This window comes from Myxocyprinus asiaticus, chromosome 27 (assembly GCF_019703515.2).
Source record: "Myxocyprinus asiaticus isolate MX2 ecotype Aquarium Trade chromosome 27, UBuf_Myxa_2, whole genome shotgun sequence".
NCBI lineage: Eukaryota > Metazoa > Chordata > Actinopteri > Cypriniformes > Catostomidae > Myxocyprinus > Myxocyprinus asiaticus.
The window spans coordinates 3,952,391-3,969,502 of NC_059370.1; the positions used below are offsets into that span (position 1 = coordinate 3,952,391).

The window sequence follows — 17,112 nt, forward strand, 5'->3', positions numbered from 1 at the left end:
TCCAACCGGAAGTGCAAATAGCAATATACATATGTACTGTATATATATATATATATAGAGAGAGAGAGAGAGAGAGAGAGAGAGAGAGAGATTTTAAAGAGGTGCAAATAGTAAACCGGTCAATGCAAATGATCAAACAATTTAAACAGAATACACAGAAGTTGCTTAACAATAAATGAGGTAGAAATGGCAGATAATTATTACAGTGCAAATGATATGTAAATACAGAGTAAATAGAATATAATGTATGTTGGTATATGTTGAAATGTGCAAAAATTGCAGTGCAAATAACATGTTTAAGAGTCAAGTGAACAGGAGGAGTACATCAATGGAATATAGTAAATCAGTCAATATATATACTATATATATATTCCCGACGTATTAAATTTATATCCAACTTCACTGCCATGATGACGTACCATTGTAAACCCTGTAATCCTGGTAATTAAGTAACTCACCACAAAAACAACTATTTAAAAAGACGATTTACCGCTAAATTAAAATACTCGTTTTAACAGAAGGATTTATGTAATGTTTTTAGCTTAATTTTTGCCTTTAACCTCTCCAGAAATGTGCTTCATTCACTTCCATTGTAAGTGCTTTATGGTAAAAAAAAAATTTGTGGAAATTAATATTACCACAGTTTAAAGGGATCGTTCACCCAAAAATTCTCTCATTATTTACTCACCCTCATGATATTCCAGGTGTGTATGACTTTCTTTCTTCACTAGAACACTTTTAAAGAGAAATAGAAAAATATATTTGCTCAGTAGGTCCTTAAAATGCAAGTGATTGGTGATCAGACTTTTGAAGCTCCAAAAATCACAGACAGTCAGCATAAACGTCATCCATTTGACTCCAGTTGTTGAATTAACGTCTTCTGAAGCGACACTGTGCACTAGCATTTTATGGACCTCCTGAGCTGAGATATTTTTCAATTTTTCTTCAAATGTGTTCTGGTGAAGAAAGAAAGTCATACACACCTGGGATATCCTGTGGGTGAGTAAATAATGAGAGAATTTTCATTTTTGGGTCAACTATCCCTTTAACTTGTATTGAACCCTGAATATTCCTTTAAAGGGATAGTGCCCTCAAAAATAAACATTTTGTCATCATTTACTCACCCTCATGTTGTTGCAAACCCAACAAATGACCTTCTTTTAAGGCAATGAATGTGGATGATGACTGAGTCTTTCAGTTCCTAATATTCTGCAGAATAGGCACAAAATCATTTGTGATCCACTGCAGAAAAAAAGGTCATACAGGTTTGAAACAACATGAGGATGTCTAAATGAAAAATATATATACTCTAATTTCTATGCTGATAGTAGCTTTAATTTTATTTGTAATGAGATTTTGTTTTAATTTAAATTAGAATTAGACCTTTCAGATCTTTAAAGCCCACTGTATATCCTGCCTTGAGGTCCAGTGATGTCTCAGACAAAGCGTGGCTCTTTAATCAGATAAAGCTTCATCACAGGTTTTGGTGTTTTGCCAAAGCACATAATATCCACTCAGAATAATTACTGCGCTCAGGTATATTCAGCCAGCCATATTCTCAATGTGTGTGTAATGCATATAATACCTCAACTGAGCTCTTTGAAAATTTCTGTGGTGTGCTCTATTCAGCTGGACTCAAAAAGATCTATCTAAACACACCAAACTGAAGACGTAAATGAATTAGTTCATTACATTAAACAACCTACTTTGCTTTGTGCCACAGATCAGATTTGACAAACCAACCAAATCTGCATTTCAAAGGCTGGTTTGTTACATATCTAATTACACGCAGGTAGAAAAAGGGTCAAGGAACCATGGCAACACCTGCTGCAGGCAGACTGTCTATCACCTCCCGCACAGCACTGCATGCACAAATGTGTTAGTTAACCTGGACTCATAAGCAACGTCAACGGAGAGTAAATACACCTTTTATTTATAAGCTAAACGTAAGCAATATGGGAGAAAGCAGAAGAGCGACATCAAGAAACATAGGGATCCGTAGTCAGAAAATCCTAAAGGGATTTATAAAGAATTCCTAATCACAATTTGGAGCCAATCCTACCAGACCGCAACTGGAATTTTCCCAAGTATCAAATGATATCCTACTGGATGAACTGCAATTCCTACAGGTTATATATATATAATGGATATTGTGTAATCTCTACCCGACCCCATTTTTTTTTTTTTTTTTTTTGTTTTGTTGTTTTTTTTTTCTTTTTTTTTTTGTTTTTTTTGCATTGTATTTAATCCTCTTGATGTCCTAAAAGGGCATTTTATCTGGTTGGTTACAGGGCCAGAAATTTAGGTGGGGTTGGGGCAAAAAAATGCCTCCAAAATACAAAATGTGGGGGCAAAAAATAAAATAAAAATAAAAATCTGAAATAGTTCTCAAGATATATTATAGTCCTATTATACATATTGCTGCATAAATATGAATTGATGTTGATTTCATTTTTCAATAAAATGTAATCAATTCTCAATCTTAACAATTTTTTTTTTTATATAAATGAATCGATTAAATTGACGTGTTTGACATAAATATATGATTATGCAAAGGATTTAAAATTTTAAGAACAAAAATTCCCTCATAAAGACAAAAACTTATTACCCCTTAATGTAAAAGTTAATTTCTGAAACTAATTGGTAATTAGTTCTATTGGGAAGTTTTTGTTTTGTTGGTATAAGAAAATTCCTGTTAGGATTCTTTAGGATTGGTTCCAATAATAGAAAATCCAGTAGGAAATTTGTACAAGATTTTATGACTAGCAATAAATTAGGAACACAATCAGTCAGGAGGGCCAATAAAACAAATGCTGCATGTTAGATAATCATTTCATTCTGTATATATTTACTTTGTCATCAGTTCATTGCCAGCATCGTTTACATTAGTCTAACTGGTCAGGAGAATATATAAACCTGTCATCTCAATCTGATCATTGCACTTACATTTCAAGTTCAGTGTGCGGAATGCGTGATTGTCACTGCAAAACTGCAACTTTCCCCCAATACACAAGAGCTCGTTCGCTAATCGTGACACGTTTCTCTGGGGAATATGTCCTCGTATGCGGGTGGCATCTCGTTGTGAAGTGGGAAAGAAAACGGGTACGTGTGATTGAGCTCCGGATCCGAGGGTGAATAGCCCGGGAGCTCCATGGACGGGTGGCCCCTGCAGTGGACCTCCCCGTCCGCATCGTTCAAAGCGTGTAACACCCCCAGGTTGATGTAGGACACCGGCTGGAACTCCGTAACCGCGAAGTCGCGCTCCTCGCTGAGGATGATCGTCCGCGCGCTCCGTCTCTGCGCGCGGCGTCTCCGGTGAAAACGCGCCGCTTGGTAGCGCTTTATAATCACCAAGTTCATAAGCCCCAGGACACACTCCAGAGTATTAAGGATGGTGGACACCATCAGAGCCCTCTGGTACACCTTGAGCCGGTCGCACGCCGGGTTTAGATCAATGGAGTCCAGGCAATAGTGCGCGTACTTCCTCTCCACCAGCGACACCGTGTCGCCGTCCACCACTGCGCCCGAGAACGCCGTCAGGACTCCCAGAAGAAACACTAAGATCCCAAAGAGGAAGAAATTCCTACACCGTGGCTTGCCCTGACAAAAGACCAGCGCAATCCACATCAGGACCTGTCCGAAAGCCACCAGGATCCCCGAGTAAAACGCGCCGGCCGCGGCGCCCAGGTGGAAGTGCGCTCGCACCCTGGAGCCCAGCGCAATACATCTGAATCCCACGACCACGGCGCTCAGGGCGCACACGAAAAGCAGACTGCTGGAGACGATGGTGCACAGTCCTTTGCCACTCAACTTCATTATAATCCCCCTCTGCCTCTTCGCCTCCTGTCTCCTTCATCCTCCTTTATCCTCTTCGTCGGCTCCTCTGGAAGCGCTGTCAGTTGGGGACATGACTCGCCGATGGTTGCGCTTCGGTTCGAGGATCTCCCGCTCGCTCTTCCGCGGATTATTAATAATGGATAGGCTCCTGCGGTAACAGCCCCCTAAATCAAACCCAATGGATGTGGTTACCTTCATGACCCTGTCCCCTCCATCCATCCACTCCCCAAAGCGATGAAGCGCATCCCGTGTTTGTGATGCTGGAGAGGGAAATGTTCTCCCTCTCTCTCTCACCTCTGAGATGTGAACTTGGCCGAGAGGCTGCACGGAGATCAGGCGAAAGCGATCCGACCCCCCTACTGGTCTCACTTTACTACTGAAATGTGTCTTACATTCTCTTTGTGTATTTTAACAATGATCAGTCACACTTACATTACCGTGGTCATGTATGTAAACATAATTACAATAACAATAATACTAGTAACGTGTATTTACAAGGTGCACCAGAAAGTAATTCCATAAATTCACGTTGTTCATTAGTTTAGCACTGTACTCAGATTAGTAGTGTCCTGCAGTGTGACATGCTATGCATAATCTACAAACAAATGTAAAACTAATTTCTAATTCTTGTATAGTTATTATTATACATACATTTGATCTATTTTAATTAAAAGACTATATGGAATATTTCTATAAAAAAACAAAAACACATTTAACCCACTGCAGAACTAAGGAATATTCCTGGTTCAATACAAGTTAAGCTCAATCAACAGCATTTGTGGCATCAGCACAATTTCTGCCTTTAAACCCTCCAAAAAAATTGGCCCCATTCATTTCCATTGTAAATGCCTCACTGTTATCTCAATTTCTTTTAAAGAAAAGAAGGGACAAGTCTAAATAATTTATTTCTTGGTAATCAACATTATGCCACAAATGCTGTTGATTGAGCTACACACACACACACACACACACACACACACACACACACACACACACACACACACACACACATATATATATATATATATATATATATATATATATATATATATATATATATATTTTTTTTTTTTTTTTAATTTTTTTTTTCTACTTTTTTACACACTTTGCATTACTTGGGTTACACATGTTTCTAAAATAATTTTATGTATAAAGAATACATTTAAAACATGAATTATATTTATATGTAAGGGTGAAACATGAGGTGCATGTGCAGTGAACAAGGAGGAAATATCATCCTAGTTTCATAGAATGAACATTACTATAACTACATTTCTTGCAATTTGACTTTTACATGCCGCGTTTTAGGTTCCATCACAGTTTCCTGGTGAAATTTACACTAGAGGTGCTACAACAACTGTGCAATTCTGTTCACTTTCACACAAATCATGAGTACAATGGCTGATTATGAAACTGCAGCCAAAGGTGTAATAAGGCATGCAATCTCATTTTGCAAAAGTGTTGCCAAGGTCCTGATCACCCTGTTAGGCTATATTTTGCGATAACAGCCGGCTGACTATACATTGTCCCACCTATTACATGGCTACTAACCAAATAAGTAAATACATGGACATAAAATGTTGAATTGCTCAGAAATTTTGTGACAAGAAAGAAATAGCTGAACAACTGAATTCCACCTCAGGTTTGCATCGGAGTTCTGTTGGTGTTGAAAATGACCGTCTGACTCTTCATTATGCATTTTATTTCAAGACTACTTGAAACATGGATTTCATGTGTAAAAACACTCAAAAGAGTTGTTTTCAATCAGATCTCTGCCTTTCTCTCACAGAACTGGCTTCAAAAGTAAATATTCCACTGAGAACATCCCTGCTGTCTGTCACAGAATCCCTGAGATCATCCATCCTCATTCTGCTTGACCTATCTGAAGCCTTATGGGGCTTTTCCACTGCACAGTACAGCTCGACTTGACTCTGCTCGCTTTTTGGGGGTTTTCCACTATGGATAGTACCTGGTACCTGGTACTTTTTTTAGTACCACCTCGGTCGAGGTTCCAAGCGAGCCAAGCCGATTCTAAATGTGATGTCAAAACCCTGCAGATCACTGATTGGTCAGAGAGAATCGTCACTACCAGCGTCACTGGATTTGCGACAAGGGACATCAACCCGCTAGTTTTAAAGTTAGCAACAGCGATAGCAGTATCATTTGTTCACGCAACTTTTGAATTGTAAAAATAAATGGCTGTGCGCAAAACCACACCGTGGTCAATAAACAAGGTTCAGACGTTCCTCTAGTTAGCGACGAACGAAACGAAGCGAAAAAGACTTTCAGGAAGTGTCTCAGCTGTTGGCCGCACACGGCTACCACCGAACCTACTAACAGTGTAGGGAAAAACCAGCACAATGAGCTAGTAGCTAACAGCTAGTGGTCGTGTTATTGTTTATGGTCAGTAATGTTTGTGTCGCGTTTAAGATGTTGTCAAGTCGGTAGAGGCGGCGCAACTATGATGATCAGCCTCCCACGTTCAGGTGGCACTAAACTGCAGTGGAAAAGCAAGCTCAGAAAAATAAAGCGAGCAGAGTCGAGTCGAGTCGAACCATAACGCGCAGTTGAAAAGTGCCATTAGACACAGTCAACCATCAGATCCTCCTGTCCACCCTCTCTACTCTGGCCATCAGAGGAACTGTGCCTGGCTGGTTCAAGTCCTATCTCTCAGGTAGGTCTTTCAAGGTAGCCTGTAGAGGTGGGATATCCAAGTCACATCAGCTACTTACTGGGGTACCTCAGGGCTCAGTGCTTGGCCTACTTCTCTTCACTATATACACAACATTACTAGGACCCATCATTCAGGCACATAGGTTTTCTTACCACTGCTATGCAATAATACGCAGTTCTACTTGTCGCTCTAGTCTGACGACCCCAGAGTGACTGCTCTGATCTCCGCCTGCCTGGATGAAGGAATACTACCTTCAACTCAACCTAGCAAAGACTGAGCTCCTCCAACACACTCTCATGGTGAAATCGTCAGGATTCGTATGACTTTTCTAAATTTGCCTAATTCATATGATATCGTGCGTCTGCACTTGTTTGAATTCCTATGACTTTCACTACAAACAATGACATCGCTGGTCATCGTTTCCATCTAATACGCGACAATTACTTGCTTCTATCACACACAACAGCTTCCTATCATGTTTACACACCTACTGATTGGTTAAGTTTAGATAAGGGGTTTGGGTAAGGGCATATTATTAATAAGTATATCCTTAACGCCTCATGCGTGGAACTCACGCTTCCGCATTAGGCATCCGGGAATTTGCATGGGATGAAGTCGTACGAGTTTATGCAAACAACATCGTGCGAGGCCATATGAAATAGCCAATTCGTAAATTATTAATGTCTTTTCATGAGATCGGGCTGGCTCCTCGTCTAAAGACACAACTTTTCTGTGAGCACTTAACCCTACACTACTGGAAAAAAATGTAAATGATTTGAGTTGAAATTACTTTAATAACTTACTTGTAGTCGAGGTTTCACAGTGATCCAAGGAGCAGGAAATATGGCTCGAGTGACCTTATATGTGGATGTGCGGTTGTTACTCAGAGATATCAGGCCACTAGATGGCACCATTGACCAATCAGAATCAAGCATTCCAGAGAGCTGTGTAATAAGTGGTCATAACGTTTAGTGACTTAATAGCAGAGGGTTGTTTTGTATGGGAAAATTTTCTTGATATTCTCCTGGAAAAACATTATACTGTAATACATTCATTGGTCATTTATAAACATGAAATAATGTGTTACAGAACAGTAGTTCATTTAAATAGAAATACAATTGAATATGATTGATTATTTAAATGTACATTCAAAAATCTTTTTTGCATTACCATAATGCAATAGTGTTCGATATTAATAATAATTAAGTTGAAAATTATGCTACCCATTTGCATTCCAGATAACTCATTAAAATTAAGAGTTCAAATGAGTTACAGACTTACAGACCCAACCACAACAGGTCTATAGGTCATGCAATTCAAACAAAAAGTCACAAAGGCTGTATTTTTGAAACTTTTCCTTTTGAATGGATGTGTGTATCTCCAGTGTGTCATGTGTATTTTGTTAATTCATGTTTTTCATGTCTTTTATTTAGAAAAGTTTAGTTCCTGTTTCATGTCATGTGTTCCCTAGTCATGTGATTCCTGTTTCCCTCCATGTTCTTGTGTCTTGTTTTCATTGGGTTATTGTCTTGTTATCAGTTCTGTCTGTTCATTGGTTCCTTCGTCATTGTTTTACCTCTTGTCCATGTATTCAAGCCCTCATGTTTTCCATTGTCCTTTGTGAGGTATTGTGTGTTTGGTAACGTGTCAAGTCAAGTTTATGTCAAGTCAAGGTCAAGTCAAGTCTAGTTCATGTTTATGTTTCATTTATGTTTATAGTTAGGTTTTTTTGGGATTTCACGTTTGCTAATAAAATTGCACTTGGGTTTTTCACTACATCATTGTCTTCGTCATTGCCACTGCCAGCACCAGCTGCAATGTTACAGAATACCTGACCACCCATAATGAACCCAGCAGTTTGGCTTCTTCGCCTATGTCAGGGGAGTCGTCCCCTGGAGGATTATGTAGAGGACTTCTGCGATCTGGCCTGCCAGGTGGACTTTAATGAGGTCACCCTCAAAGACTGTTTAAAACATGGATTGAGTGAGCCAATCTCCACTTTGATGCCTGGCGGTCACAGTTCCCTCAGCCTGGCTCAGTATATCGATCTTGCCCTGCAGATTACTGGTTCTACGTTCACTGTGGGGGAGGCGGATGCCGAGCCGGAGTCCCACGGCATGGTCGACGAGCCAGCGTCCCACGTCATGGTCGACGAGCCAGCGTCCTACGTCATGGACGACGAGCCAGCATCCCACGTCATGGACGACGAGCCAGCGTCCCACGACATGGTCAAAGAGCCAGCATCCCACGACATGGACGACGAGCCAGCATCCCACGACATGGACAACGAGCCAGCATCCCACGACATGGTCGCCAAGCCAGAGTTTCACGACATGGTCGCCGAGCCAGAGTTTAATGACATGGCCGCCGAGCCAGAGTTTCACGTCATGGCCGCCGAGCCAGAGTTTCACGTCATGGCCGCCGAGCCAGAGTTTCACCTCATGGCCGCCTAGCCAGAGTTTCACGTCATGGCCGCCAGTCCAGAGTTCCTCGTTATGGTCGCTGAGCAAGCACCATCTTTTGCTCCAGATCCTGAGTCTGCTCCATGCCATGTCACAGCAACGCCTCAGCCTGCTCCATGCCATGTCACAGCAATACCTCAGCCTGCTCCATGCCATGTCATAGCAATGCATCAGCCTGCTCCATGCCATGTCACAGCAATGCCTCAGCCTGCTCCATACCATTTCACAGCAATGCCTCAGCCTGCTCCATGCATGTCACAGCCACGCCTGAGCCTGCTCCATGCAACATCACAGCCATGCCTAAGTCTGCTCCATGCCTTGTCATAGCCACATCTGAGCTATTAGACCTGGAGATGGTTCCCACCCTTGTACCCACCCTTAGTTCTCCCGAGCAGGCAAGGGGAACTTTCAACCCTCCAACCCTGCCTGGAACCCCTGAGCCCTGGACTCCGCCTTGGCCTGTCGGTCCCTAGACGTCGCCTCAGCTCTGCATTCCCTCGGCTCCACAGCGGTCCTTCAGCCTGTCAGCTTTTCCAGGGTCCCTCGTCCCTCCAGCTCCTCCTTGGTCTGTCGGTCACCTGGCTCCACCTTGGCTCTCCGATCCTCTGGCTGTGCCTCGTCCCTCCGATCCATCAGCTCCACCGGGGACCTCCTTCCCTACGGCTCCACCTTGGTCCTCAGGCCCACCGGCTCTGCCTCAGTCTTCTGATCCCCCAGCTCCGCCTTGCTCCTCCGAGCCTCCAGCACCACCTTGGTCCTCCCCGCCATCGGCTCCACCCTGGCCCTTCGAGTCTTCGGCTACTCTCTGGGTACCAAGTTCCTTGGTGTTGCCCTTCGAGTCTCTCACGGCTCCGCCATCCATGGCTCTGCCCCTCAAGTCTCTCTCAGCCCCACCTTCCACGGCTCTGCACCTCGAGCCTCTCAGGGCCCCACCTTCCATTGACTCTGCCCTGGTCCCATGCACCATGCCCTGTATCGCCAGGCCACGCCCCACGCCATGCCATTCATAGCCATGCTTCAAGATGCTTTGAAGATGTCTTTTCAAGATGTCTTGGGGCATCGGGAGCTGCCCCTTAGTGGGGGGGATATGTCATGTGTATTTTGTTAATTCATGTTTTTCATGTCTCTTATTTTGAAAAGTTTAGTTTCTGTTTCATGTCATGTGTTCCCTAGTCATGTGATTCCTGTTTCTCTCCATGTTCTTGTGTCTTGTTTTCAATGGGTTATTGTCTTGTTATCAGTTCTGTCTGTTCATTGGTTCCCTCGTCATTGTTTTACCCCTTGTCCATGTATTTAAGCCCTCGTGTTTTCCATTGTTCTTTGTGAGGTATTGTGTGTTTGGTAATGTTGTCAAGTCAAGTTTATGTCAAGTCAAGGTCAAGTCAAGTCTAGTTCATGTTTATGTTTCATTTATGTTTATAGTTAGGTTTTTTTTTTTTGGATTTCACGTTTGCTAATAAAATTGCTCTTGGGTTCTTCACTACATCATCATCTTCATCATTGCCATTGCCAGCACCAGCTGCAACATTACACAGTGAGTCTCTGCGTCGCCTCCAAAATAGTACCCAATGTGCAAATGTTTCATCTTTTATGGGCTCTTTAGAGCATATGTATCCCCATGCGCAACCACATGCAATCCTATTTTTGGGAGAGCCTTGTGTGTCGCAGCAAGTGATGCTGAAAGGTGTTTGATGGCAGTGGATTTTCATCTGCACACACCACTGAAAGACACATGCAGATGGGAAATTGACTCTTTGTCTCACAAATGACACCAAAAATATACTTTGCTTCACTTCGCTTTGCTAAAGTCACAGACACTATGTTTTTATGTTATGCCGAGCAGACAAATTACTATCAGCATATGTTTTGTCTCTACAAAACCAAGAAGCAGATCTTTCCAAATCAAATCAAAATCTTTTGTATCCTGTAAAGGGCAGTTTGGATTTTACCAGTTTGGTTTGTGCACTTTGCAAGTTGTTAAATTTGAAATGACGTCATTCTAAGATGTATGGCTGCTATCAAGTAAAGACAATGTAGTATTGTAACAAAACAAGAGTATGCACCATTTTAAATATGTGCTAAAGAAAAATGTGGTATTGATAGAGCTAAAAGTTCATAAGAGGTGACATGCAGTCGAGAAGTAAAATTAGGATTGGCAATTTCAGGTGTGGCTGATTCACTCCAGCCCTATGCAGAGTGACGGTTTTTTTTTTCAATTCCCTGAAGAAACCAGTTTATCAAGTCAATGCATACACATTAAAACAGCGCAAATTATCCCCACAAGCCCCAATCTGAACCACAGAATCTAACAATTACATCCATGATGCTGGTAATCCTGCAGTTAACTGCTGTTCAGGGTAAGAGGTAGTCTTGATCATGTCTGATGTCTCAATCTCATACTGAGATTCAAGGCTACGACCTTCGTGAAAATCTTCCAAGTGCAATTCCCAAAGCAATGTGCGTTTTTAATGCTAAAAACACTTGACCGCATAACAGTTCTATATCACTTTGCGAAATTATTTGTAACACTTTATAATAATGGTCCGTAATTAATAGGTAACTATGCAGGAAATCAAGCAGGACAAATGAGTAGTACTACATTAACACTTTAGTTACTACTATTAACTAATATGGAAACATGATTAACCAATCAGTAAGTAATAGCGAACTGATGACTGAGGTAGTTCACTGTTAGGTAATCAATAATTACTGAATTTGATCTGCCTCATTGAGAACTATCAACTAACTATGGCTACTGTAATTTAAAATAACTACTAATTAATTACTAATCAAAACATTAGCATGTGTCTAATTATTTATATTTATTATATTTTTTATATTTTTATGTGAACAAGATCATGCATGGGTTCTTTGTGGGAATTAATTTATGAAAGTAACAGGTTGCTAAATCAAGGCTACAGTCCCCAACATGTGTATTCCTTGGGATATCTCTTCAGTTCATTAAAAAATGATTAACTTCTGCATGTTTGATATTGCTGAAGGTCTTTTTTAAATAATTCTGGTAACCCATAAGTAATGAGTCAAGTGTTACCACATAAATATGAAGGAATTGCTAATGATCTGGACCATTATTCTAAAGTGAGGGTCATGGTAACGCATTATCAATTAATGAGATCTTACTGTTTCCTTCCTTGGGAGTTAAAGGTTATTTGGACCATTATTCTAAAGTGAAAACACAATATAAATCATTAATAGTAACTGAGGTGTCACTTGTCAGTTAGTAATGAATACTCAAGTGTTTGTTCCTACATTTTATTCATTTAATCAAATTAATTAACAAACATTCACAGACATTCAAAACATTTTTTTTCTTCTGGCAATGAATTATGGATCATTGAAATAATTGAACATAATTGCATACTTAACTAAACACAATGCATTTTTGCAAACATTTAGCAGGATAATGCTTTTAGAATTGCTGGTGCTCACAGTTACTACATGTTTTAAAAGTCTTATCTCTTAACATAAAGTAAAATAATAAAATAATGTGTCTAAAGGACAAGTGTCCACAAGACTTCAACTGAAAACGGAGAGAAAACCGGCGGGCAGCATGAGGCCGATTCCACATGTGTACTTCCGTCCTAGACAGCCCACTTTGTATATATGTACAGTTTTTATAAAATTATTTTGACATGTTTCCTCCTTTGGCTATGTTCAGTCTGAACAGAACAGAGTGTATGTTAAAGTTTACCACGTGCAGGCGGAGCGACGGGAGGGCAGAGCAAAATCGCACTCACTCTTCTTTCAGTTTCAGTGCGAGCACTGAATGTGGCGAACCATGATTGGATTAGAAGCTTGATGGACCAGATACTCATTCTTTTTTTTCATTTTCATTTCATTCCATCCATTAAGTTACTCAGAAAAAAATGCACTTCACATAAAATTAAACACTTCCTGTAAGATTAACCTACAGTATCTATGAATAAAAATTTCATTTTAAAAATGTTTTGTAAAAAAATAAAAATAAAATAAAAAAAATATAAAAAAATTGTATATTCAAGTGTGTATTAATTAATTAATAATGTGTTACCATGACCCTCACTTTAAAATAATTAGTAATTTCTTCATGTTTATGTAGTAACCACTTGACTCATTACTTATGGGTTACCAAAATTATTTTTAAAAAGACATCCAGCAATATCAAACCTGCCATAGTTAATAATTTGTAATGAACAGAAGAGATATCCCAAGGAATACACATGTTGGGCACATACATCTGTAAGCTAACTATGATACTCTGCCAGACACTGTAGCCTTGATTTAGTGAGCTGTTACGTTCATAAATTAATTCCAGCAAAGAACACACGTGAGGCTCATGTTTCTCTGAAGGTGCATTTCATGATCATGCTCACAATAAAAACATAATCATTCACATTTTAGACACATGTTAATGTTTTGATTGGTAATTAATTAGTAGTTATTTTATATTAGCCATAGTTAGTTGATAGTTCTCAATGAGGAAAATCAAATTCAGTAATTACTGATTACCTAACAATGAACTACCTCAGTCATCAGTTCACTATTACTTACTGATTGGTTAATCATGTTTCCATATTAGTAAATTGTAGTAACTAAAGTGTTAATGTAGTACTACTCATTAATTCTGCATTAATTCCTGCATAGTTACCAATTAATGATGGACCATTATTATAAAGTGTTACCAGTTATTTATAGAATGAATACAGAATGCCTTGAAGCCTTCAAGAAAGATCTAAAAACCCATCTCTTCAACCAAGCCTTTTTTGCATATGTCATTTTTTGTGACATGCATCTATCAACATGTTATTCTTTGTTATTCTATTATATTTAAAAACATATTTTAAGTGTAGCCTACCATTACACTGAAGCATTCAACTCTGGTGCCTTTGAGAGAAGCATTTTTATTATTATTATTTTCTTGAGTATGAATAGCATTTATATAAATATTGGCTAACGCACTTCTAAAAGAGGCTATTTAGACTAGTGTCAGAGACTAACTTTTCTATTAAGGGGCAACATTTGCCCCCTGGAGTTGTTTATAGGAGCATTTTTCACCATTATGAGGGAATTGTTAGGGCATATTTTTTGTAACCATACAAAATATGACAATATGACATCATTGTGTTACATAAAATATTTCAAATTAAACAATTCCTTAAAAAAAACTTGTTCAACCTGAATAATCAGATAAGCGGTTACCTATAAATTTAAATGAATATCAAATAATTTCATGTGATACGTATATACTAGATCTAGAATAAAAAGAAATATATCTGATGTTGCAATTAAGAAATAGAAATCATAAGTGGCATTTTTATTTTTATTTTTTTGCCCCCACATTTTCAATTTCAGGGTCATTTTTGTCAACTTCAGTGGCATTTTTGCCCTGAGCCCTTGTTCATTTCTGACCCTGGTTCAGACCAAACACATTCTTGCGCTAAAAAAGCAAGATGCAGCACAATGAATAAGGCAGAACGCAGGTGTCTCGAGATGTGTTTTTAACAGTTGAAGTTCTTTTACGGCATCTAAAAACACAGCCAAAACACATTAATCTAGCGCATGTTTATAAGAAAAACAATTGAAAGGAGGACAGAAGAAGCTTTATGAGGAGGCTTGAGAGAGGATGCGCAAGTTGATTCTATGTGGAAATCTTTTGTGTCGAAGCATCTGATGCACGCATAAATTCTTCTCCCCCTTCACATCTGACACAATAGTTCTAATTCCTGTTTCACTGCTGTTTTAGCAAACTGTAATTGTCACATAGGCTACTTCAACAGTGCATCTTGAATTATTAGGATTTATTCTTAATATATCAATTAATGAAATTTGAACAATATAACAGCAAGTGCTCTGAGGTAGGCAAATGCAGCTGCACAAAGGCGAAACTCTGAAATGACACTTGAATGAGCGGGACATTTCATTTTACAAATACATTTCACTTAGATTCCTCCATCCTCTTTCCTTCCCTTGCATCTTTTCCTCATATCCTAAGAGGGAGCTGACAGGATGTGAAGGAAAGGGACAGTTTTAGAAATGAGAAGCTATAGATGAGAGAGTCGCTGCACTGTTTCTTTGCCGGTTCTGCGCTATATAATGTGCATTTTTTTCTTTTCTTTATTTTTTGATCAACAACTGACAGTAAAGAACATAATAGATATTCAAATAGACATCATAAAGCAAGTTTGTGCATTACTAATAGCCAAACATTGTGGATTCTGTTAGTGGCACCATATTGGCCATCTCACGTATGGTTTTCGACTCTGGTCTCTCTCCTGGAGAGAATGCCTTGGGAGATTCCAGTCAGAATGGTCATGTTGTCTCAGGTGCGGGGTAGCATTTGGCACCCTCGACCTGAGTTATGGAAATTGTGGGTTTGGCCCCTCAACGTGCCCCCCCTATGAATGATGGTTTATCCCACGCGGTGGTTGATACCATCTTAAATGCTAGAGCTACATCAACAAGAAGGTTATATATGTGTAAATGGTGTATTTTTGCCTCTTGCGCAGCATGGAGTGAGGATCCAGTCCACTGCCCAGTTGGTTCAGTGCTGGATTTTTTTTATTTTTTTTTTTATTTATTTTTTTTTTTTTTGCAATTGCGTTTTGGGACTTAGCAATGCTTAAAGTTTACCTGGCCGCTATAGTGGCTAAGCATGCGCTGGTGAATGGAGTTTCTATTGGAATACATTCTCTTGTCTCTCGTTTTATGTGCAGAGCATGCAGGCTTAGACCTTTTCGTCCCGTCCGCGTCCCTTTATGGGATTTATCTATGGTGTTAGAGTCACTCCCAGCTGCTCTGTTCAAGACTTTAACATCATTATGTGATAAATTTCTGACTCTTAAAACGGGCCTGTTATTAGCACTGGCATCATTAAAGAGTGTTGGTGATTTGCATGCCCTGTCAATCAATCCCTTGTGCATGGATTTTGCACCAGGGTTATTATCTAAGGTCATGCTGAGACCTCATTTGGGCTATTTGCCTAAAGTCATCTCTGCGTCCTTTCACTCGCAGATTATTAATTTGCAGTCCTTTTCTCCTCCGCCATTTGAGTTGGAGAAGCATAAGAAGCTACATTTGCTATGCCCAGTATGGGCTCTGCAGGTTTATGTTAACCATACTAGCCAATGGTGTAACTCAGAGCAGCTGTTTGTGTGCTTTGGTGGCCACAACAGGGGTGTTTTGGTGTCCAAGCAGAGACTGTCTCATTGGATTGTGGATGCAATCTCGAGTGTTTACGAGGCACATGGTTTTCATTCACCTCTGAGTATTCGAGCCCATTCTATGAGGAGCATGGCATCCTCATGGGTATTGGCTAGAGGTGCATCCTTGGAAGACATTTGTATGGCAGCAGGATGGTCCTCTCCGCATACTTTTGTTAGATTTTATAATTTGGACAAGAGTTTGTCTCCTGCTTCCCAAGTTCTCTCTGTTGGATCAGGAGTATGTTTTTGAGATTTCTATTTCTTTAGCTCACTTTTGAGCTGCTGTAAGCTTGCCACACGGGCTTAGAGAGCTGGCAGCTACTGTTCGCATGGCATGATGTTATCTTGTTCCAATTGCGTGATTACGCAACATTGATGTTTCCTTGAAAGGGAGCATCTCGGTTATGAATGTAACCTTGGTTCCCTGAAAGGGAACGAGACATGCGTAGCTGACATCTCTAGTTGCTGCATAGACTTTACAGAAATTCTGGCGAGACAGCGCCAAGCGCTCGCCTATATACAGCCCGTGATGTGGCTCCCTATGGGCGTCAGCCAATAAATTGCAGTGACTGAATACAGGCTTCAGACCATGTGAGACCACTGACGTAATCCCATTTGCATCATTACGCAACTTTTTGTTCCCTTTCAGGGAACGTCATGGTTACTTGTGTAACCTCCATTCCCTGATGGAACGAGACGTTGTGTCGATGTAGTGACACTAGGGGTCACTCTTGGGAGCCCGAGACACCTCTGGTCTTTGATAAAAGGCCAATGAAAATTTGAATATTTAAGTGGAAAATACGTCACATGGTCTTGCCGAACTATGTTGGAAGTATGTCATGTGGAGAAGTCTCATGGTAGATCCTACCCAATGGGGGAGGAGCTACTACAAACATGGAGACTGTGGCAGAGGGGGCTCTGCCCAAGGAAGACACAG

At 40.2% G+C, this 17,112-nt stretch overlaps 1 protein-coding gene across 1 annotated transcript; it reads right to left on the reverse strand.

Annotated features, from left to right (window-relative positions):
* Positions 1 to 1,700: 1,700 nt before the first annotated feature.
* LOC127418179 (transmembrane protein 271-like) lies at positions 1,701 to 4,109 on the reverse strand. Its single transcript, XM_051658627.1, has one exon. It carries the CDS (start codon positions 3,814 to 3,816, stop codon positions 3,025 to 3,027), a length of 792 nt encoding a protein of 263 aa, XP_051514587.1. The 5' UTR covers positions 3,817 to 4,109; the 3' UTR covers positions 1,701 to 3,024.
* Positions 4,110 to 17,112: the final 13,003 nt, after the last annotated feature.

What these genes read in the sequence shown, in the direction of transcription:
- LOC127418179 (XM_051658627.1), bottom strand. Translation starts at nt 3,816, where the DNA reads ATGAAGTTGAGTGGCAAAGGACTGTGCACCATCGTCTCCAGCAGTCTG.